The following is a 23617-nucleotide window of genomic DNA, read 5'->3' as shown; positions in this document are numbered from 1 at the left end:
CCATTTTCTGCCACTATCTCTTTTATCATCAAACTCTTGTTCCCTTCTGTACAATCTCCATCAGCATACACACAAGCGATTATTTATCCCAAATTAAAACAATAATTTTTTAAACTTTCTCTCAGCCTCACTTTCTCCACCAGCTACGATCTCATTTCTTTCCTCCTTCTTAACAAAACTCCTTGAGATTTCTCTAAACTGTCATTAATTTCTCTCTCCCCATCTCTTTTAAACCTACTCAGATCAGGTTTTCATCCCAACCACTTTATCAAAACTGCTCTTAACAAGGTCACCAAAGATTTTCATACTGCTAAACCTTGTGGTCAATTCTCAGTCTTCATCTTCCTTGATGACTACTATCAGCAACATTTGACTCATTATCTTTATTGGGGTTCAAGGATACTATACGTCTTGTTTTCTTCCAAACTTAATGGTCATTCCTTGTCAACTTCTTTTGCTAGTTCTTTCCCTTCTTCTCAAAATAGTAATAATGAAGTGCCCAGGTTAGAGTCCTTGGTCTTCTTCTCTCTATGCTTATTCACTTGTCTCATCATCCAATCTCATTGTGCTTATTCAACATCACCACTCAGATGCCTGTTAAAAAACTAAAACAAAACAAGTCTATACTGAACTTGAACAGATATTGTATCTGTGCCCCACCACACAAAAATTTCTCCACCCATAGCATTTCCATTTAGGTTGATGATAACTCCAATCTTCCAAGGTCAGGAAAGTCATTAAGTCATCCTTATATCCTCTTTTTCTTGTCCTTGTATCCGATCCATGAGGAAATTCTTCTGGCAAATCCAACAGACTGTATCAATGTGACCACACTTCACCATCTCTGCTATTCTTACCCTATTCTCAGGCTTCATCATATCTTTCTTGGAATTTTGCAGTTGATTTCTAACTGGTCTGTTTCTTTCCACCCCTGCTCTCCTGTAATTTATTCTCAACACAGCAGTCAAAGTTACTGTTTTAAAACATGTCATGTTTGTCCCTCCTCCACTCAAAACTCAGCAATGATCCTTCATTTCACTTAAAATAAAATCCAAAGTCTTTATAAGGGTCTAGAGAGCTTTAGATGATCTGATCCCTGTTGTGTCTCTGGTTTCCCTTCCAACTATTCTCCTCATTCATTGTACTCCAGTCTCATGGCTTCTTGCTCTTTCTCAGGCATGCTCTTAACTTAGGGTCTCAACCTAGAATGTTCTCCCAGAGATTTGCATGAAAGTCACTCACTTCCCTCCTGGCTTTACTCAGATGTTACCTTCTCAATGAGGTCTGCAACAATCACCTTATTTAAAATTGCAACTTATGCCTGCCACTTGGTATTCCAGTTCCCCTTAACACACTTTATCTTAATTTTAATAGCATTCATCACTTTCTGTCATACTATATAATTTATGTATTATGTTGTTTTGGGAGTTTTTTGTTTTGGTTTGTTTTTTTTAAATCTATCTCCTTCCCCTAGAGTGTAAACTCCACAATGGCAAGGATATTTGTCTTGATCAGTGATACATCCCAAGTACTTAAAATAGTTCCTAGTACATGAGAGACACTCAACAAATGTGTTCAATGAATGAATGAACAAATCAAACAAAAATTTAAATGTTAAAAAGATGAAATTATCAAATGCTGGAATAAAATTGTATGTTGGGTGGGGGGTTGGTGGGTAGGTGGGGTGTATAGAAAAGCCCTTTTTATTGTATCTCAAAACCTTAGATCCATAAAAAGATAAATAAGTTGAATAAATTAAAAATTTTAAAAATCTTTTGCCCAACAAGACACCCTAAGCTAAGGCAAATCTCAAATCACTAGAAACAACCTTTATCTGTGATTTTCATATCACAGTAAAGGTTAATCCTTGTAATATATAACTAGAAATTGATAAGAAGAAAATCTAACCACCCAACAGAAAAATAGGTTAAGGCTAGGAACATACAATTCACACATAAATGGAAATATAATGGCTTTTAACCATATGAAAAGATGCCCAACTGCTCTCATAATACAAATTAAAACTACCCTGGGATACTGTATTTACCCATCAGACTGATAAAATCCAAAAGCATTTTATGGACGAGCTCACAAATTGCTGTTGAAAGTATAAACTGGTATAACTTCTTTGGAAGGCAATTTACCAATATCTGACAAAATCACAAGTGAATAGACCTTCTGACCTAATAATTCCGTTTCTGGGAATTTATTCTATATGAATCTATTTGCATGTGTATGACATGAGGTCTGTAAAAGGTTTATTCATTGCAATACAGCATGCCCTAGTAAAATGCTAAAAACAAGACAAGTGTTCATCAGTAAGACTTTGGTTAAATAAATGATGATCTCTCCATCAAATGAAATACTATTCAATTGTATAACAGAATGTGGCACTCTATATTTTGATGGTGAAAACTCCGAGATATAATATTAAGTGATACTGCAACAAGAAGAACAATGGTATCTTGTGTTTAAAAAACAGAGTAATAAGAATATACATAAACATCGGCATTTGCTTACATGTATAAAAACAAACAGTAGAAGGATATATAAGAAATTAATCAAAGTAGTTGGAGTAAGGAGGTAGGGACTGAGAAAAAGAGAGGAAAAGGTAAGACTAAGACTTTTCATAGTGTATCTTTCTGCATTTTGTACATTATTTTTGAACTATGATATTGTATTATCTATCCTAACAACCACATGTTAAAAAATAGTTGCAGAAAAATCTCCTAAGAAAATCATATCAGTACTACATCATTGAAACACCAACTAACTTCATTTTATAAGCACCTTGACTAAACACTTTATGTATACCAAATATGAAAACAGAGAAAAAGAACGTTTCTTCATTTTGACTCCAGGAAGGCTGTGGTGAGGGAGGAGCAGGGACTGGTTAAGAATTCATTACTGTTATTTATTGCATACTGAAGGCCTGCAAACATGTCAGGAATCCAAATAAAACAAGGCAAGAAACAGTATTAGCATCAGAGACAACCACTGGCAGTGAGAAGTACCACTTGCAGAATGAATAAACAGGTGTATAGCCACTTGAAGTTTAATCTCCACATACTAGGAATGAACAGATAAATAAAAGAGAAGACTTCCCACTGAGACCAAGAAAAATTTGACCACAGAGCAGTAATGCAGCACTGTTGTTGAAATAACAATCAAGATAGTGGGTAATGAAAACAGGAGGAAAACATAAAAACCGGAGGCAATCCTCCTTATATTTAGCATCTATTAGTTCCTTTCTATGTACAGTTCAAGGCCCTCAGATGAAGAGAGACCTCCATGCCAATGCTCCCACCTTTGGGTCCAAAAGTGGTGAGTACCACTTTTGGTACTTTGAAAGATCAAAGGATTTTGAAAGATCAAAGGAGTGTAACCAAATGAACTAAAAGTAAAATTGAAGACATGTAAGAATGAATGGAATTGGGAGTATTCTGCCCAAAGAAAAGAAAGGTAAGAGAAAAGGGGAGTAGAATCAGCATCAATAAGAACACATTTGATTACCAACCATTTCAGACATTGGGAATCAGAGAATAAAAATAAAACACAAATACACCCTCCAGGGAGCTTAGGAGATAGGACATACACATTAAAACCAAGTGTATAAACATGTTGCTTGAGAGTCAATCCAGCACAGAAATATATTTTATTATAGAATGCTATGTCAGTACTAAAAATGTTAGGCAATTTCATATAAAAATCTGGATTTTCAGCTTCTTTTCAAAAACTGGGGCACAGAGGATTGCCAAGTGTTGAGAGAAGGAACTGTTTCAGGTACACTTCAGGGATGTATTTTACACTGAGAAAAGAGGGAGCATCATGTGAGAGAAACTACCAGGGGCTTGGGGCCTACAAAGCTTAGAACAAGATGAAGTACAGTGTTGAGGCATATAGGAGTCAGCTTGGGATGCCATAACAAAATACCATGGGCTGGGCCGCTTAAACAACAGAAATTTATTCTCTTAAAATTCTGGAGGCTGGAAGTCTGAGATCAGGGTGCCATGATGGTCAGGTTCTGGTGAGAGCTCTTTTCCTGGCTTGTACATGGCCCCCTTCTTGCTGAGAACCCACAAGGGGGAGAGATAGCTATCTCTTTTCTCTCTCCCTCTTCTTATAAAGCCATTAATCCCACCATGAGAGCCCCACGACCCTCATGACCAAATCAAAGCCTATTTACCTCCCAGAGTCCCCATCTCCAACTACCATTACATGTGGGGTAGGGGTAAGGCTTCAACATACGAATCTGTGGGGTGGGGGGGAAACAAACATTCTGTCCATACAAGGGGCCAAAGTAAACCATTTTCTGGGTAAGAAATGCATGTTAATGGAAGCCTGGTTGGAAGAGATATGATTTTTCAATTATCTCTTTTCACTCTTTTGTATTTTAAATTCAGTGTACTTAAAAATCTTTCTCCACTCAAAACCTCACTCTCTAACTTACAAATATTACATCCCCAAAATCCCATCTTAAAATCCTTCTAGAAAAGGTAATGTATATTCCATTCCATACCAATTACAGACATAAAACCATGAGGTCAGTTTCACAAAGAACATAAGAAAATTTGTCTTGCTAATTTATGTTTACCTTTCATGAAAAAATAAATATTTTTAGTGAGCAGAGATTTAGAATCTGGTCAATAATTTGATATACAAAATTAATTAATTAACTTAGTGATGGTAAATTCAGTCAAATGAGGTCACAAGTTTTACTTTAAAATTAATTACCTGTACACCTTCTTTAACAATATGGAAGCATTTCATTTATTTTTCAAAACAGCTGTTAACTACTTAATTTTTTTAAACATGCTGCTAAAAACCTTCTTTTGCCCATAAATTCACCATATTTACATTGCTATTATTCCCCACTTCAGCTCCTTCTTTTGAAAGCAGGTGGCTTGTATTTCATAATTAGCAAATACTAAAATAGATCATCAAAATGCAACTTTGTCAAGCTCCTAAAAGAAAGAATTTATATCAGAATATGGTCCAATCCATATCGGTGATAGCGCTGATAAAAGTCAGCTCTATACAGAGGTGTTGCTCTCTCATAGCTTTGCATACCCAACTCTCCCTTCACAGGTCCTTAATGTCCTCATCTCTAAAGCTGGGTCTGGAACCAGGGTTAGCTCTGAAAATGCAGGAGAACGATTTGTCTTTCCTATGTTAGCCCAAAGGAGACCTCATAATCTACGTGAACCACTCTGTAGATTTGAGAGCCACTTATCTGCCATAGCTCTACCACTTACTAGCTCTTTGGCGGCTTACTCTCTCTGAACATCACTTCCTTAATCTTCAAAAGTGACACAATAATAATGCCTGTTGCCTAGAATTATTATAAATTAAATTCTTAGTACAGTGTTCTACAAAAAGAAAGCACTTAATGCAGGCCAAAGAAGAGACAGATTACATGAATTTAGTCTCTCTCTTTCCTGAAACCATATCGTAATAGAATTGGTTTGTTTTGTTTTAAGACACAAAGCCACAAGGACAAGGAGAACAGAAGAACAGAGAAAGGTAAGAAAAGTTTAGAAGTCAGAAAAGCAAATGATAACTGACTAATGGGAACTGACAGCAGACCCGGGAAGGTAAAATGCAAAGCAGGTAATGAGGGAAGTGAGAAGCAGCCCCATTTAACACATATAACTGTGCCCCCCACACCCCACCCCTGCCTAAGGTATAGGTGAAAATAAAGCCAAAATACGAAGATTGATGAAAAGTCTTTGTAAGAACCAGTTATCCCACCATTAAAAAACCAGATCACCTGTGTGATGGTTTCTCCCCAGAAGACATTTACATCCTTAATGCTGAGACTTCAGGCTTCTTACCCTTGTACTTCACAAAAGTGGAAAGCCAGGCCTATAAATAACCTGTCAAGAGACTGGAAGAGCTTTCTCAGAAGAATCTGACCTCTACCTTGAAAGATAGGGACCAAAACAAACAAAAATGGAAAAGGCTTCTCAGAAGAAACAGAAACTATGCAGGAAGAAGAAATTTTCAAGATATTACTAAGACCCTCAGTAATATAATAAAAAATAATGCATCTGTGAAAAAGAGAACAGAACTCTATTTAAAAAAAAAAAAAAAAGGAGCATCAGGAAACAAAAGAGAGCTTTCTGGTCTCCTCTCTAGACAATAAACACAGTAGTTAAAGCATGAGTATGCCCCTTGATAAAGATTTCCTAAATCAGCAATGCCACATGAGTGTTTTGGGCTCTGACATCCAGGTTTCACATCCTTTCTTTATATGCATCCTCCCTAACTCCCTGTTCTGATTTAGATATCCCCTATCTGTGCATTCAACATGCCCTGTGCATACATCTTTCACAGCACATACACAATGTACCTTAATTTCTGTTTGTTTGTCTATCTTCCATACGAGGGTGTGAAGTTTCTCCAGGGAAGGGACTGGATATCACCAACACATAGCATAGTCTCTGGCATATTAGTAGGTGCTCAATAAATTTTTTTAGTGGATAAATAACTGGATGGGAGAACTGCTGTCACACCAGGTTGGTATGTCCCCAGGACTGATCATTCCAAAAGCCCATTATCAGTTTTGCTAGACTCGCATACTAAACTCAGACATGCCACTTAACAGAGAGAAAAAACCAGAAAAGTGTTTGAGTAGAGGAAGAAGGGATGAATGGGATCCTCCTTTCAGTAAAGAATGCCAATTTGAACAGATAATATCTAATTATATACCAAAAACACCCAACTCTATGGAGCACCTATAGAATTATGCTTCCAGTTGCAAAGGCAACTACTCTATTACTATAGTTAAACACCAAATAATCCATTTAACAGTGGTCATATTTGAAGTTATTTTCTTCTTTTTCCTTCTGACTTTTCTGATGTTTTTTACAGTGCAAAGGTATTACTTGGATAATAAAAACTAATTGTACATGAATAAAATATATAAAATAATATGAATTCAAATCAATGCTGAAATATATTTAAAAATTCTCACCTGTTTATGAAATGTACTTTGACCCAACAATGCATAGGATTCACTACGTTTGCCCTGGCTCCTCTCAGATCTACAGAACAAATAACTATGCAAGTGAGACCCAGACATGCCTATTTCTTACAAGCTACACAGATGGTTCTGATGCTCAGGCGGGTCTGCGAGTCACCATTTATAGAACACATGAAGGCTCCTTAGAGATGTATGATCTTAAGCCAAGAACTAGGACTCCACCAAGTAACTGCGTTCAGTGACTTCACTCATAACTTGTAAGTGGCAAAGTCATCATTAGTTGAGTAAGAAGAGGGGTGGAAGGAGATACATAAAGAATAGGATTTCTTGGGGTGACTACTGAGCACCGTTTAATCCAGATCCAAAGTATCTATTAAGCGAAGACAATGGGTAAGATAGGATTTATCAGGCTTATTTCAAGTTTATCTTGCTCTTCTATATTTCTAACTGCTAAGCAGTAATTTCTTAGAGGATTACCTCCATTAAAAACCCATCCTCGGGTCTTCCCTGGTGGCTCAGTGGTTGAGAGTCCGCCTGCCGATGCAGGGGACGCGGGTTCATGCCCCGATCCGGGAAGATCCCACATGCCGCGGAGCGGCTGGGCCCGTGAGCCATGGCCGCTGAGCCTGTGCGTCCGGAGCCTATGCTCCGCAACGGGAGAGGCCACGGCAGTAAGAGGCCCACGTACTGCAAAAGAACCCAAAAAAACAACAACAAAAAAAATCCTCATCCTTTTTGCTAGCAATTCTTTCCAAAGTATATAAAAACCTATTTCAGTTTTTAAGAAGCTAATCAAATGGATATTCGAGTTCATTTGCTTGGTGTCCTTTGCTAAGAGTTGACACTCAAATAAGGGCTTATAGCATATGCATTTGCGCTACTAACCATGTCCGCTAACCATTTATCTTCCTTTGTTTTTTCTAAACTGAAAAGCTAAAATTCTGTTAGTCTGTCACTTTATTTTTATTCACTATATTACATTCAAATAGCATCACTATTATATTAATGTAATAGATGATCTCTGTAATTGAATGTGAATACTATCACTTTGTACCCTTCTAGAGTTATTAATTACCGTGTATTCATTGTATTTTCAAATATGGCTGCACAGTAAATAATACAACATAAAGAGGCTTTAACCTATTCCCAAAGTGCATGTATGACAAGGATATAAAGCCAGTGGTGTATTAACTTAAAAAATAGATCAACCTTATCTTGTAAAAAGAAGATAAAAGGTAGTTCTGTCATTAAAGACAACCATGCTTGAGGCTGTAAACCATACTTGAGAATATAAAGACAAGCCTGGAAACGTGTTATATTTTGCTTCCTGTCCTTGAAGAAAGTCAACTCAATGGACATTTTAAAAACAAACAAACAAAAAAACAGATTCAATCATTCAGGTATTTCCTCATGTTGACTAGGCTGAGAAAGCATAAATTCAACAATAAAAACAACAATAATTATAGTATCATTTTATAGCACTTTACAGAGAGCTTTAATATACGTGAAGGTGAAAATTAATTGAATTCTTAAGTATGGCCATTACGCTATCCAGATATCCTAAGGCATATACGTGGAAAACCTAATGGTATTCATCCGAAGAGTAACACAGTAGTACCTCAAACCAGCAAGAAAATTCAGAGTGAAAATTAAATACCTGCAGAGCCATGTAGGGAAGATATTTGAATAATACAAGAATTATCCTCAAGTTTTTGAGAAAGGGACTCAGCATTATCTGCCAACCGTAGACAAAGCTGGGTTAAAGGACTACCAAGTAGATTTTGAGCTCTTTGTATTGATGCTGGTCTGCACCCTCTGGAGTTTCCCCTGGTGAAATCTGAAACTGGCCCTGCCACATGGAGGACAAAGAGAGACTGAAGAGAGGCAGACCACTGCAGATTGGTAGGCAGCAGGTTAAAAGGCAAGGGAACTTATGTAAGTGGCTCGTCTTGGGCGGCCACAAGATGAGTAGATCTCCACACCTGCCAGGCAGAATCTTAAGGTTTATACAGAGACTTTAATGGGGTTCAGTCACATACACAGTCCAGATGGTCTCAACAATACTTTACTCTCTTAAGGCTTCATCCATGAAATGGCTCCGGCTATGGGAATGGTGGGCAAAATATACATTTCAAGGACAGGAGAGGGGTGAGGAGCCTCCAATCGCCCGAATCCAGCTTACAGGTCAACAGGCGGTCACATCCTCTCGATGACCTCCTCCAACACTCCATCCCTCGTAACCGGCTCTTACAATTTCACACACACCCCTCTTCTGTAACGTGCCCTGAGTGGTCAGCAAAGGGTTTCACCAGCAGGAAGGTAGCTCATTTGGCGGCTCTCTGGCTGCATTGGAGGCAGATTCCACAGCAGCCACATGGGCACATGCAAGAGAAAACACAGAAAAAGGTAATGTTTCTCAAACTAAGTAACAGTTTTTTCCACCAAGAGGCCCATGATCTGAACCTGATTTATTAAGTCCCATAGGCTGGAGGTCAGATCCCTCATAACATTCACTTGTGTATTCATGTGATTTAATAAAGATGATGCCTTATCAGACTCATCAAGTATGAACACACAACATTCTATTTGGATAATGGCACAGGTGCTTCCTTTTGAGACTGTAATAATGTCCAAGGCCATCCAATTTAGGAGGACAGCATTTCTCATTAGAGATATTTCATTGTTCAATAAAGACAGGCTTTGTCGGCTATCATTTAAGGCTTGCTGGGTGAATTCAGTAAGGGTTTCTATGTGTGCTATAATATCCTCCAGGCCAACAAACGGAACAAAGACGGCAGCCAAGTGATTGTACCAGTGGAAAACAGAATGTGCCCATCTAGCCTTGAGGAGAGGGGGTTTGACAATTTTTGTTACTTTGGGGTGGATTCTCCCCTGTGCCCAGGGAAGACCTAGATAGAGCACAGTGGCCCAACCACCCAGGTGAAAGCCATGGCCAAAGATTTGCACCACACAGCCACTGGGTTCCATTTGGGTTCCCCAACGAATACCTGGCGGTCACAACCAATGATTGCCAAACCAGTCACTATCCTTTCATGTGACAGCATGACTACACAGTTTTGGTGATATCCATTCCATATTCCTGGTACAATTGGGTTGGTTCTGTTTAGAGTGATTCATCTGTTCCCAACATAGGGGTGCCTGGGTTCAAATGTCCATGACCCAGGGTGAGCCACATGAACCCATCCCAAATCTGAGTGTAACCACCTACAGCTCTAGTGATGGTAGTTTTAGGACCCTTCTGGTCAGCAGAGTGATGGGCTGCCTGTGTAGTCCGATTGACAGAAAAAGAATACCCATGCCAAGTGTTACTGATATTCAAGCCACAGGTCAGGTCTCTGGATGAAGTATTGGTTGATACTTGATTGGTTGATCAAGTATTGCCAGATGAATTAAGAGTACTAGTCCTAACTTGTTCTACCTTAATATACTGCTTTAGGGCCTTCTAATTCTCTGCCTGGAGTGGCAGTGCCCACTATGGTAATCCTGATGAGCTAAAGAAGGGCAGCTTCCCACAATACCCAACAGTTGGATTGATTCCTTTGTCAGGCATACTAGTGGGCCCACTGTAAAAAGGTATTTCCATTAGGTGTCCATCCTGTGGCCAGACAACAGAATAGCAGCAGAAGCCTAAGGCCAAAATGACAGATTTAGTAGAAACTTGTATGGGAAGATCTTCCCCTTTTAAGATTTACACTTGTGGACTAATCCTTAGATGTTAATGTGACTGCAGCTTTAAGAATTTGACCTGGTTGTACATACCATACCTGTTGGCCAGAGGAGGCAGCCCCATCAGGCATGAGGAGACGGGCTTGGTGTGGGATGTGCCAGATCGGGACTCTCATTTTTCCCCCTCTTTCAATGGTACATGTTCCATTCCAGGTATAGTATGTTTCAATAGGTCCAGCTTGCAGCAAGACAATAGGATCCCAGTGGAGATTGCGTAGTTCCTCCTCACCCAGAGGTATGAAGTAATTCACACATCCCAGTGGAACTTCCCATTGCCAAGGATAATGTCTTTCCCAGGCATGATGGAGCTTTGTGCTCTCAGCAGCACAGCACAAAAACCACAAGAGAACCAAGGCAATAATTGTCTTCAAGACGTCCAAACCTTTATGGCATTGGGTATTTGGCAAGGATTCCCAATCTGGCATATGGGGCAATATGCCCTATAAGTTGATCTTTCAAATGTATTAAAGCCTGGGATAGTACTTTAGTCCACCAGACCAAGGCAGTTTTACCTATTAGTAATTTAATTTGCTGGTTTACTATTTCATTTTTCCTTTCTACTAACATAGCAGCTTGCAGGTTATAGGAGAGGTGGAACTTCCATTCAGTGTCATAGTCTTCTGCCTAGTCCTGCATATCATGACCTTTGAAATGTGACTATTCCACGGGAGTATCCATATGGTACTCAGCTTCTCTGATCCCCTAATGGTTGCAGCCTGGTTTGCATGGTGACAGGGGAAAACTTGAGTTAGGCCAGATGAAGTGTCCACACAAACCAGGGCATATTTAGAACCCTCAGTCAGAGGAAGGAGGCCAATATAATCAAAATTTGCCAATCCCTCACCATTTGGGAACTCCAGTGAATGGCCCCAAACTCTTTGGTAGTTGCCTTGGTTATTGTTTAGAACACACAGGACATACTGTTAGTACATGAAACAAGCCACTGCATTTCAAAGGCAATTGGGCATCCTTGACAATATGTCATCACACCCAGGCACTAGAGTGGCCACTCTTTCTATGCATCCAACCTGCTGTATCGGCTGAAGGGTCAGTTGTTAGGGATTATACTGGAGCAAGGGCATCAGCTTCCTGATTGCCAAGGGAGTGTCAGTGCCTTATGAGACAGGATGTGGAAGACAGTGAGGACTACTTCAGGTTCTTGCAGGCAAACCCAAATGCTCTCCATACATCCTGACCCCACAAGGGCTTATTCACAATCATCCACCCCTTGGCTTCCCATTGTCCAAGCCATAGACAGGGGTTGGCATACAGGGTGCTCCCCTGCTGCAAACAGGCATGCCATTAAGTCAACGTGGGAGTTTAAGCCATGGCAGAGATGGGTCAATGGAACATATTCTCAACCTATCTCTTGAGAGAAAGGGAAGTTCTTACTATGATATGTTGTTCCTTCATAGGAGGCTCTGCCTGGAGGAGTACTGTGTACACTGCTAGGAGTGTTGCTCTATGGGGGGGGGGTCTATCAGGTTTCTGTCCCCTTCTAGAGCTGAAACCAAAACCTAGGGGTACCCTCTTCTGTTGTTATTGCCACAGTGCCCAACCCATACCTTCCTAAGTCACAGATACATCTAACAACTCAAATGGTAGCCCTGCTTGGAAGATGCCCAGAACTTTTATCTGTTTTATTAGTATTTTTGCCTTCTCAAAGGTGACTTGTTGCTCTGATTCCCAGTTCCACATGTGCCCTTTCTTTAGCAGGCAGTATAAGGGATGGAGGCAGTCAGCACAGGAGGGAGTAAAAGTCTTCCAAACCTCCCACATCTACAAAGGCTTGCATTGCATGCTCTTAGGGATTGGATAGGCTTGCATCTTGTCAATCAGAGCTTCTGGGACAATACACATCTTACCTGACCATATGGCTCCCAAAAACTTTATGGTAGTGTCTGGGCCTTTACTTTTTTGAGGGTTCACCACCTATCCTGTAGGTTGAGCCCTCCTACCTTTGCAAATGGCACGCTAAGTTCTCCAACTTCTTATCCTGCTCTCCCATCTTGTCTGCCAGCCCCGAAGCTAGTAGAGTAGTGGACAACCACACATCCTTCTCTAACCACAGCTCTTCTTCCTGCTTTCTAACTCAAGCTTCAGCCTCTAGTTGGGCTTCAGTGGCCAGCAACCTGTCCACAGTAGAGGTCAGCCCCCTGCACGGCCATTCGCTCCCCTTTTTTGCCACAGTAGCTGTACATTCTGTACACACACGCAGTCCACAATCATCTAACATATGGGCCACCCCTTCCCATACAGAGGTCAATGGCGATCTCTGGATTTCCCCTTGGGATGTCTCTTTTTCATGGCTCATTTCTTTGGTCTCCTGGTTGGCTCACCAACTGTTGGTTCCTAAACCTGGGAGCTACCCTGGTGAAACCTGAAACTAGCCTCCTACACAGAGAGTGAGGAGAGACCAAAGAATCAGGCAGATGAATCCAAATTGGTCATTGGCAGGTTTAATAAGCAAGGGAATTCACATACAAGGCTTGTCTTAGGTGGCCACAAGGTGAGTGGATCTCCATACCTGTCTGCCAAAATCTTAAACTTTATCTAAAGGCTTTAATGGGGTTCAGTCATGTACACAGTACAGATGGTCTCAACCTTACTTTCTTAAAACTACATCCTGGATATTGCTCTGACTATGGGAACAATGGGCAGAACATACATTCCAAGTGCAGGAGAGAGTATAAGGAGCCTCTGATTGCCCAAGTCCAGCTTATGGGTCAACAGTCAGTAAAGTCCTTTGAATGACCTCCTCCAACAATTGTGAGCTCCTTATGATGAACAAAGAGACTGCTTCCTCCTCTCTTTCTTAAAGCCCAGCACAGTGCTAGATATGTAGGAGCTCAACAATATTAAGTGAATAAACCAAATAATATTCTTTTTCTTTAAACTGAACTTCACTCTATTTTTTCTTTTTATTGAAGTATAGTTGATTTACAATATTATTAAATCAATTAAGGTTCTTATATACAGTCAGTCTACTACAGCTTCACTTACAATTCCCACACCACAACTCTTCTGAGTAAAACACAGGCAGATATTAGATAAAAATATGATGTCTAACTTGCTTTTTTCCTTTGATATATAGAAATAGAGAAGCTGCAGAACAGAGATGGAAGAAATGAGAAGCTCGGGTACCTCCTCTATGCAAAGTCATCCATAGGTATAGTATAGTATGATCCATTGTGGCTTTAGAGGGAGCTGAGAACTGAACACTATACAGCAATATAAGTGAAGGAAGTACTGCTATGTGCAATCACATGGATCAATTTCAACACACATATATAGAGCAAAATAATCTAGACCTATGACAAGTCAGCCTCTTTTTGCTTATTTTCTGATCTCTAAAGGGATTAATAATAATACCTACTACAGAGGTTTTATGAAAATCGAGTTGTCTCTGGTACATAGTAAGCAGGAAATAAATGTTAATTGTCATCAAAATAATTAATATTGTGCCTATATGTATGATGCTACACTAAACTGTGGGAAGATAAAGGAAATTGGTTCCTGTCTAAAAGGAATTTACAATCCAGTAGAAAAGATAAATAAGTGATGGACATAACTATGTGCCTTGGTTTTCCAAACTGAGAAAATAGGGATACTGATAACCACCTCATACGTTCTGAGAATTAGAGATTATTCCCTAAAATATAAACTCCATAAAAGCAGAGACATTTGTCACTGAATGTTTTATGGTATTATCAGGATACTTACCTTGGGAAAGGGAAAAAGTACAGGACTGGAGGGACACAGGTACAGTTATGACACTGGTAATGTTTTATGTCTTGATCTGGGTAATGGTGCTACAATGATCATTCATTCTGTATGTATATTTGTATTAGTCAGCTTTGTTTTTTGCTGCAGTAACAAATAACACCAATATCTCAGTAGCTTGCAACAACAAAAGTTTTTTGTTTCTTACTTCCATTACATGAGAGCTGCAGTCTACTGGGTTCATTTAGGCTCAGCTCAGCTTGGCTTCATTCCAGGAGTCTTCTCTTCTTGGACCCAGCCTAAAAAAGTAGCCACTACATACACTATATGTGGTATGATTTTTTTTTCACATGGCAGGGTTCAGAAACTCAAGGGTGACTAAGGCAAACTGTGCTGTATTAAAATCTTTGGCTCAGATATGGTGTACAGCTTGTTTAAAACTGTTTCTGATCTATTTGATCTGGTCATCTCCCCATGCCATGAGCCATACCCACAGTTCTCTGAGACACAGAATAATTTTAAGATATTTTGCGATATCTATCAAACTTTAGTGGGAATACACCCTTGGTCTCTTTACCCGGAGCTATATTCTTCAGCTGAAAGCGTTATTTAACAGATGTAATTGAAATCCCAAATCAGTTGATTTTGAATTAATCAAAAAGGAGATTATCCTGGGGAGGTGAGAGGCAAGGAAATTATTTGGAATAGGACCCTCCCTGAGATAAAACAACTTCTTCTACTAGTCTTGAAGAAGTAAGCTGCAAGTGTTGTGAGAGAGCCTGGGAAATGACCCTGTGGCAGGGAACTGCCAGCAGCTTCTAGGAGCTAAAATACCCTCCATCTGACAATCAGGAAAAGAGGGAAACCTCAGTCCTATGGCTGCAAGGAACAGCAACCACATGACTGGGAGAGAATCCCAAGCTCCAGAAAGGACTAAAGCCAGGCAGACACCCTGATTACAACCTTGCAGAGGTTCTGGGGAGGCAGTGCCTGAACTCCTGACCCACAGACACCATGAGATAAAAAATGTTTGTTGTTTTAAGTGGCTAAATTTGTAGTAATTTGTTTTACAGCAGTTGGAAAAATAATAGACCTTCCATTCCATAGTCTCTACATGGCCTCACACTGGTCCTAGCAGTCTTCAGATTGTCTAGTGCAGTGGTTCTCAAGTTTCAGTGTTCTTGGAATCTCCTGAAGGACTGTTAGAATAAAGACTGCAGAACCCCAACCTCAGAGATTCTAATTCGTTAGTTACAGATTGGGGTTCATGACTGTGTGATTCTAACAGTTTCCCAGGTGATGCCGATACTGTTGGTCTAGAAACTACACTTTGAGCATCACAGGTCTACCATGACTACATTACTTCTATGCACTTTAAATGCCCTCAGTTGCAAAATGCTATGAGAACATAAGCATCTGATACAAGCAAATGGCTGGCTTCCTTTCATATTAAAGGTTTTCATAAAAGAAACAAAAAAAAAAAAGAGAGAGGAAGATCTTATTAAATGTTACTCATTAACCGCAATACCTGATTTTCATTAAACTACCTGATTCTTATTACTCCTGGAGCAGGTGTGCAAATGCTTATTTCCATAGATGCACCAATACATTACTTTTCCCATATTATAATTTACGTTCCTGTTTTTCTGTACTATTTTCAATATAGTGGCCTGATTTATAGCAGAAATTGTTAAAATGTCATAACCAATATTTACACTTGAAATTGTTAAAATGCCATATTCAATACACTAAGAGGGCTCAGTAAATTTAAACTGAATCACTAATTATGGATTAAATTCATAATATCCCTGTTGTCACTATTGAAACAATTCAATACACACATTTTTTAAAAGAATTACAACTACTTATAATAATATCATCAGGGAGTTATGAATTTGCTATTCATCTGTTTTAGTATTAGGTTTAATATTTGGGCCAATATACCATGGATCTAAAAGACACTACACACATCAAGAGAGTAACATATACCTAGGCTTTTTATGTTTGATGTTCCAATTTGTTTAAATACAAAAATCACCACCTTTTGTGTTCATTTTCTATAAAGGATTTTTTTTTGACAGAAGTGCCTCTTTCTATGCTGGCAGCTTCTAAGTAACTGCACCATGGCAAGAACTGCATCATTTAATGAATATTCATGTCAAAGAGATATTTATAACATTGTTCGTCATTGTTCCTTTACCCTTTCCCAACACACACTTTGAGAATTATAATTAATTCTTGAAATTCTAAAGGAACTACCTTCAACTCTTATACTAGGCTTTTTTTTTTTAACATCTTTATTGGAGTATAATTGCTTTACCACGTTGTGTTAGTTTCTGCTGTATAACAAAGTGAATCAGCTATATGTATACATATATCCCCATATCTCCTCCCTCTGAAAAGACAACCCTCAGAATGGGAGAAAATGTTTGCAAATGAAGCAACTGACAAAGGCTTAATCTCCAAAATTTACAAGCAGCTCATGCAGCTCAATAACAAAAAAACAACCCAATCCAAAAATGGGCAGAAGACCTAAATAGATATTTCTCCAAAAAGATATACAGATTGCCAACAAGCACATGAAAGGATGCTCAACATCACTAATCATTAGAGAAATGCAGATCAAAACTACAATGAGGTATCACCTCACACCCATCAGAATGGCCATCAACAAAATATCTACAAACAATAAATGCTGGTAGGGTGTGCAGAAAAGGGAACCCTCTTGCACTGTTGGTGGGAATGTAAATTGATACAGCCACTATGGAGAATAGTATGGAGGTTCCTTAAAAAACTAAAAATAGAACTACCATACGACCCAGGAATCCCACTACTGGGCATATACCCTGAGAAAACCATAATTCAAAAAGAGTCAAGTACCACAACGTTCATTGCAGCTCTATATACTAGGCTTTAAAACACACTTTTAAACAACAGACCTTCAAATTAAAGAGAAAAAGAAATTAGAAATAAGTATTTGTAGGAGGAAATCACATCAGGACCCAAGGTAAAATAATACAAGAAAGAAAGTTGATAGTTAAAAGCAGTATAGGGCTTACCTGGTGGTGCAGTGGTTGAGAGTCCGCCTGCCGATGCAAGGGACACGGGTTCGTGCCCCGGTCCGGGAAGATCCCACATGCCGCAGAGTGGCTGGGCCTGTGAGCCATGGCCGCTGAGCCTACCGCAAAAAAAAAAAAAAAAAAAAAAAAGCAGTATAATACTTTACTTAAGTAAAAACAGAAACAAAAAAATAAGATTAATAGATAACATAACATTAATACAAAAATATAAGCTCTTTAGGGGTAAGGATTTCTTTTTTTTTTTTTTTTTTTTTTTCTTTTTTGCGTTACGCAGGCCTCTCACTGTTGTGGCCTCTCCCGTTGCTGAGCACAGGCTCCAGACGCGCAGGCCCAGCGTCCATGGCTCGCGGGCCCGGCCGCTCCGCGGCATGTGAGATCTCCCCGGACCGGGGCACAAACCCGTGTCCCCTGCATCGGCAGGCGGACTCTCAACCACTGCGCCACCAGGGAAGCCCCATGGGTAAGGATTTTTGTCTTTTTGTTTATTGATATGTCCCCTGTTTCTAGAATACTTAGTGCAGAGTAGAAATCCAGAATGTTTGTTGAATAAATGAATGATTGGATAAATGCATGAATGTGTGTGATGCAGAAATCGACCATGGTTCTCACAGTCATACAAAACACATCTATGATCCTGTGTGTACTCAGGACTGCCAATCTGGAATGTGCAAATGGTTCAGATTCCAGCACAATATGCTAGATTCTTAATATAAAAGTGAGAAATAAAAAAATCTTGGCGTTCAAATGTCCATTGTCTAGCATGGAAAAGCCATATGTACAAATAGCTCTGGTACAAGAGGATGAGTGAAAAAAGTCATATATAAGGATTGTTGGGCCACAGACTGGTTGAAAAGCTACCAAAAAATGATAACATTTGAGGACTACCTAAAAAGATAAGTGAGAGGCAAAGCAGTACCATACTCAAAGCAAAGTTACAAAAATATCAAAGTTTACACTGTTTTTGGAGAATAACTTTTAACTGTAAACTGTAGCAAGGAATATATATATATATATATATATATAGAGAGAGAGAGAGAGAGAGAGAGAGAGAGAGAGAGAGTATACTTAACTGAAACAAGTTTTATGAAGTAATACCTTTATTCATTTTGTGTATTTGATATTTTCTATTCTATTTTTTTTAATGCTGGTGAAGGTGTATTAAATCAATTTCAAGATCCATTTGTTTGAAAAACTATGGGTTTTCACATTGAATAGATGTGGTGAGTAGACCACTGGCATGAAACCACAAAGAACACTGCCAGCACAGCTCCAATTCTTCTCCCATCCAGGTGGTTAGCTGCTGAGCTGCAATGCTTAGAGAAGGACTACAATCTGGTCTCCTTCTTACTTAAAACACTCAGTGTGGTAGAAAAGATGAGTAAAGAAATCGCTCTCCGTATCAAGCCAGAGTGCAGGAAAGGAAAGTGCCACAGGCCATTTTCTCTCTAATCTGGACATAAAATTAGGGCTTACCATTATTCTATCTAAAAGGGTTATGAGAGTTTGGAAAGGGAATGATCTCACATCTGGGATTATCCTAAATTTGATCTATATCTGGATTTATCTCAGAGTTTACCAGAGTCAAATTGTCACACTGCACTACAAAAAGCAAAACTCTCTTCTCCTTCCCCTATGAATAACAATTTAATTGCTTCCACAACAGTCTTCATTGAAGACTATTAAACACTCTGTACATGTCAGGCTCTGTTCTAGTGCTAGGAACTACAATAATGGGGAAACAAAAGTCCAAGTCTCCTGGAGTTTATATTTTACAAAAAACAAATAGACAAATTACATACACTCAGCTAATAATAAAAGCTATGAAGGAAATAAACAGTGTCTTGAGTTAGAAAATAGTATTTAAAGTAGCCAGGGAAGGACCTTCTTAGGCCGTAATATTTAAGTTGAGGCCTGACAGATGAGGAGCCACTGAAGTGAAGTGCTAAGAAGAAAAACAATCTTGGACTCCCCTGGTGGCGCAGTGGTTGAGTCCGCCTGCCGATGCAGGGGACGCGGGTTCATGCCCTGGTCCAGGAAGATCCCACATACCGCGGAGCTGCTGGGCCTGTGAGCCATGGCCGCTGAGCCTGAGCATCCGGAGCCTGTGCTCCACAACGGGAGAGGCCACAACAGTGAGAGGCCCGCGTACCACAAAAAAAAAGAAAAAGAAAAACAATCTTCCAGGTCCTGGAAGAGCGTATGTATAGACTTAAGACAGAAAAAAGGTGGAAGGCCTGTATATATTGAGCCCAACAGGGAGCTGGGAAGAGAAGTATGAGATAAGCTGGGAAGTTACTTGAAGTTACTGGATTGTTTCAGTAACTGGAAGAAGAAGTTACTGGAGAATAACATGGTCCAATTTAGATTTTTAAAAACTCATTCTTGTAGCTCTGTGGAGAATGGATTAGACAGGAGTATGATTAGAAGTTGAGAGATCTCTTAGGAGACTGATTTCCATACAAGCAAAAATGGGAAATTAGACTAGGTGTAGGCAGTGGATAAGGAGAAAAGAAGATGGACTCAGATATATTTGGAAGTAGAACCAACAAAACTTATATTCAGATATTTCTTTAAAAAGACCACAAGTCAGTGAATTGGAAATAGGGTAGAGGAGTCAATGCATTTAAAAGAGGGAGGAAAAGATTTTGAGGACAGAAAGAATGGGAGAAGTATACACTAATCAACAGCCTAGAAGTAATATATTGAAGCAGTCACATTTTCAACTCTAATCCCATGTCCTGCTCTGGGCCTCTATTTTCTGAAAACAAGATATCAAACTGGGCAGAGAGGAAATGCTCTGAGGATTTTTAGCCTTAAATGGCTGAGCCCAGGCCACCGAAAAAAGATAATTTACCCAATGAAAATAATGGAGCAAGATTTAACTAAAATCATTAAGAACATTTCTCACTCTGGCTGCACAAACTCCCTGGGTAGCTTTTAAAACTATATGCGCAAGCTCCACTGGAGTGGCTCTGATTTAATTAGTTTGAAGTGGGACACAGGCATAGGTATTTTTTAAAAGCTCCACAGAGGATTCTTATGAGCAGCCAGAAAGCCCTGAGTTAGAAGTACAGCTGAGGATGTCAGGTCAATCAGCCTATTTCATTCAATGACAGATTAATAGAGAGAATGGGGTGAAGGAACTTTTCCCCCAGGTAAGGAATACAGGCTCATTGGTTTAAAAGACATAGTTTGAGACTACAAGAAAATAAAAGTCAATTTTCTTCGTGTGATTTTTTTAAGCTGGGAGAAAATTTTTTCTCACCTTACTTGTGAAGAACACAGACACCCATATAGACATCACATGTATTTTAAAATGTATTTTATTTCTACTATGAACAACCAAGAGGAAAGAGATTAGCAGCTGATAGTTGACTGAAAGGAAAATGAAAGAGGAAGAGGGGAGTACCAATCTCGCCCAGACAAGGAGACACACAGGAAAAAATGAGTTGACGCAGAGAAGTGATCACAGGGGATGAAGGATTCAGTTACCTCTGGGGGAAAAAAAATAATTGGTTACCAGAATACACCTGGCAATGGGTTTCACTGTATCACACCACTGTTGCTTTTCAACTGCTCCTTGGTTTGAACCTTTCCAAGATTTAACTCTTGAATGAGCCACAGAATTACCAGAGCAGGACTAAGAGCCAAGTAACCATTCTGCTAAAATAGAGACAAGAAACTTAATTTTTCAACTGCATTGAAGATTCTTTGTTTCTGGTGAATGGGTAACTGAAGGCAAGCGTAGTTATATAGCTTGCCCTAATCATTCCATTTATTTGTGGTCTCACTGGAATCCGAACCAGGGTTTTACACTGTTGGGTTTTTACTTTGTTCCATTTACACCTTTGCATCCTAACTCCCCTGAAAACTTTGTTCCATTTACACCTTTGCATCCTAACTCCCCTGAAAACAGAGAAGAAAAACATGTAGTGCAATTTCCAAATCTCCACGTTTGGAGAGCTCTAAGAGTTGTAACTGTCCAGATGAGGCGGTAGTGTATACAGTGCCGCCCAGATAATTCTGTGTAATAAAAAATCTGGGACTTGAGTAGACATGACAGAACATGGATTTATTAGTTTTAAGTGGGCGTGTCCACTTCAGGAAGGGAGTGAAAGCAAAAGAGAATCGAGGATCTAAGGGAGGGAGGAGGAACGTAAAGAATCATAGAATATGGGTGCGGGGTGGTGGGAAAGGGATTCCACGACACCAAAGCAGCAGGTAAAAAAGCAGAGTTCAGGTCAGAGGCATCTGGCGGGCACTCGCCCGGTGCCCCGCCAAAAGCGGGCGGCACGAGCGCGCACTACAAATACCAGAAGCCCCCGCTTCCTAGAGCTCCCGCCGCGTCGCGCAACGCACGCTGGGAGCCGGCCCGAGCCGCCAAGATGTCGCAGCCCAAGAGAAGAAAGCTTGAGTCGGGGGGCGGCGGCGAAGGAGGGGAGGGAACTGAAGAGGAAGATGGCGGAGAGCTGGAGGTGGTCCTGCCACGACCCCGGAGGACTAGGCGGGAGCGAGACCAGCTGTACTACCAGTGCTACTCGGATGTATCGGTCCACGAGGAGATGATTGCCGACCGCGTCCGCACCGATGCCTACCGCCTGGGCATTCTGCGGAACTGGGCAGCGCTGCGGGGCAAGACCGTGCTGGACGTGGGCGCGGGCACCGGCATTCTCAGCGTCTTCTGTGCCCAGGCCGGGGCCCGGCGCGTGTACGCGGTGGAGGCCAGCGACATCTGGCAACAGGCCCGGGAGGTGGTGCGGCTCAACGGGCTGGAGGACCGGGTGCACGTCCTGCCGGGGCCAGTGGAGACGGTGGAGTTGCCGGAGCAGGTGGATGCCATCGTGAGCGAGTGGATGGGCTGCGGACTCCTGCACGAGTCCATGCTGAGCTCTGTGCTCCACGCGCGGACCAAGTGGCTGAAGGAGGGCGGTCTTCTACTGCCGGCTTCCGCCGAGCTCTTCGTGGCGCCCATCAGCGACCAGATGCTGGAGTTGCGCCTAAGCTTCTGGAGCCAGATGAAGCAACTCTACGGTGTGGACATGAGCTGCCTGGAGAGCTTCGCCACGCGCTGCCTCATGGGCCACTCAGAAATCGTGGTGCAAGGCCTGTCCGGCGAGGATGTGCTGGCCCGGCCGCAGTGCTTTGCTCAGCTGGAGCTGGCCCGCGCCGGCCTGGAGCAGGAGCTGGAAGCGGGGGTGGGTGGGCGCTTCCGCTTCAGCTGCTACGGCTCGGCTCACATGCACGGCTTTGCCATCTGGTTCCAGGTGACCTTCCCCGGAGGGGACTCGGAGAAACCCCTGGTGCTGTCCACCTCGCCTTTTCACCCAGTCACGCACTGGAAGCAGGCACTCCTCTACCTGAACGAGCCTGTGCAAGTGGAGCAAGATACGGACGTTTCCGGAGAGATCACGCTGCTGCCCTCTCAGGACAACCACCGTCACCTACGCGTGCTGCTGCGCTACAAAGTGGGCGACCAGGAGGAAAAGACCAAAGACTTTGCCATGGAGGACTGAGCGTGGCTTTCTCTCCCAGCTACCTCCCGAGGCGGCCAGACCTGCGCGGTAGAGGCGGAGGGGGGTCGGAGGAGAAAGGGAAATCTCACGTGCAAGTAGGGGACATTATCTTCCGTCTCCCTTTCCCCTTAGGGCTCCTGGGGAGGGAGAATAACTACAGTCTCCCTTCGAGGAGATTCTTCTGGCGATATTTATTAAAAAGTGATTTCGATCCCCCTCAACGACCGAAACAGCGTGTTTATTAATGGCCCTTTAAGCCTCAAAAGCACGTAGTACCAAGCACTTGTATTTCTTTTGTTTCATGCAAAAAAGGGGGAAAAAAGGAAGAAAATGTCAGTTTGTGAAGGCTCCATGCACATCCCAGACACCTCACACCCTAAGTCTAAAACCAGGGAGGGGGTAAAGGGGTTTATAATTAGACTCCATAAATCTCCAATATGACTAATATCTCTCCTGAGCCATATTCCCTCTCTTCCCAGGTGCCTCTAGGCTACGGTATTTCTTTCTCATTGTTTTTTAAAGAAATTTTACTACTGGTAACGTGGGAGAGGAGAATGAGGACAAAGTTT

The 23617-nt window shown here is 41.0% G+C and overlaps 1 protein-coding gene across 1 annotated transcript; it reads left to right on the top strand.

Annotated features, from left to right (window-relative positions):
• Window positions 1–21920: 21920 nt before the first annotated feature.
• PRMT6 (protein arginine methyltransferase 6) lies at window positions 21921–23229 on the top strand (the record flags this gene model as incomplete). Its single annotated transcript, XM_082832885.1, has 1 exon — window positions 21921–23229. One exon carries the CDS (start codon window positions 21921–21923, stop codon window positions 23046–23048), a length of 1128 nt encoding a protein of 375 aa, XP_082689011.1. The 3' UTR covers window positions 23049–23229.
• Between the last annotated feature and the right edge of the window lie 388 nt (window positions 23230–23617).

The sequence above is a fragment of the Leucopleurus acutus genome, assembly GCF_964270905.1.
Source record: "Leucopleurus acutus genome assembly, chromosome: 2".
Classification (NCBI taxonomy): domain Eukaryota; kingdom Metazoa; phylum Chordata; class Mammalia; order Artiodactyla; family Delphinidae; genus Leucopleurus; species Leucopleurus acutus.
This window is presented reverse-complemented; position numbering and strand designations above follow the sequence as displayed.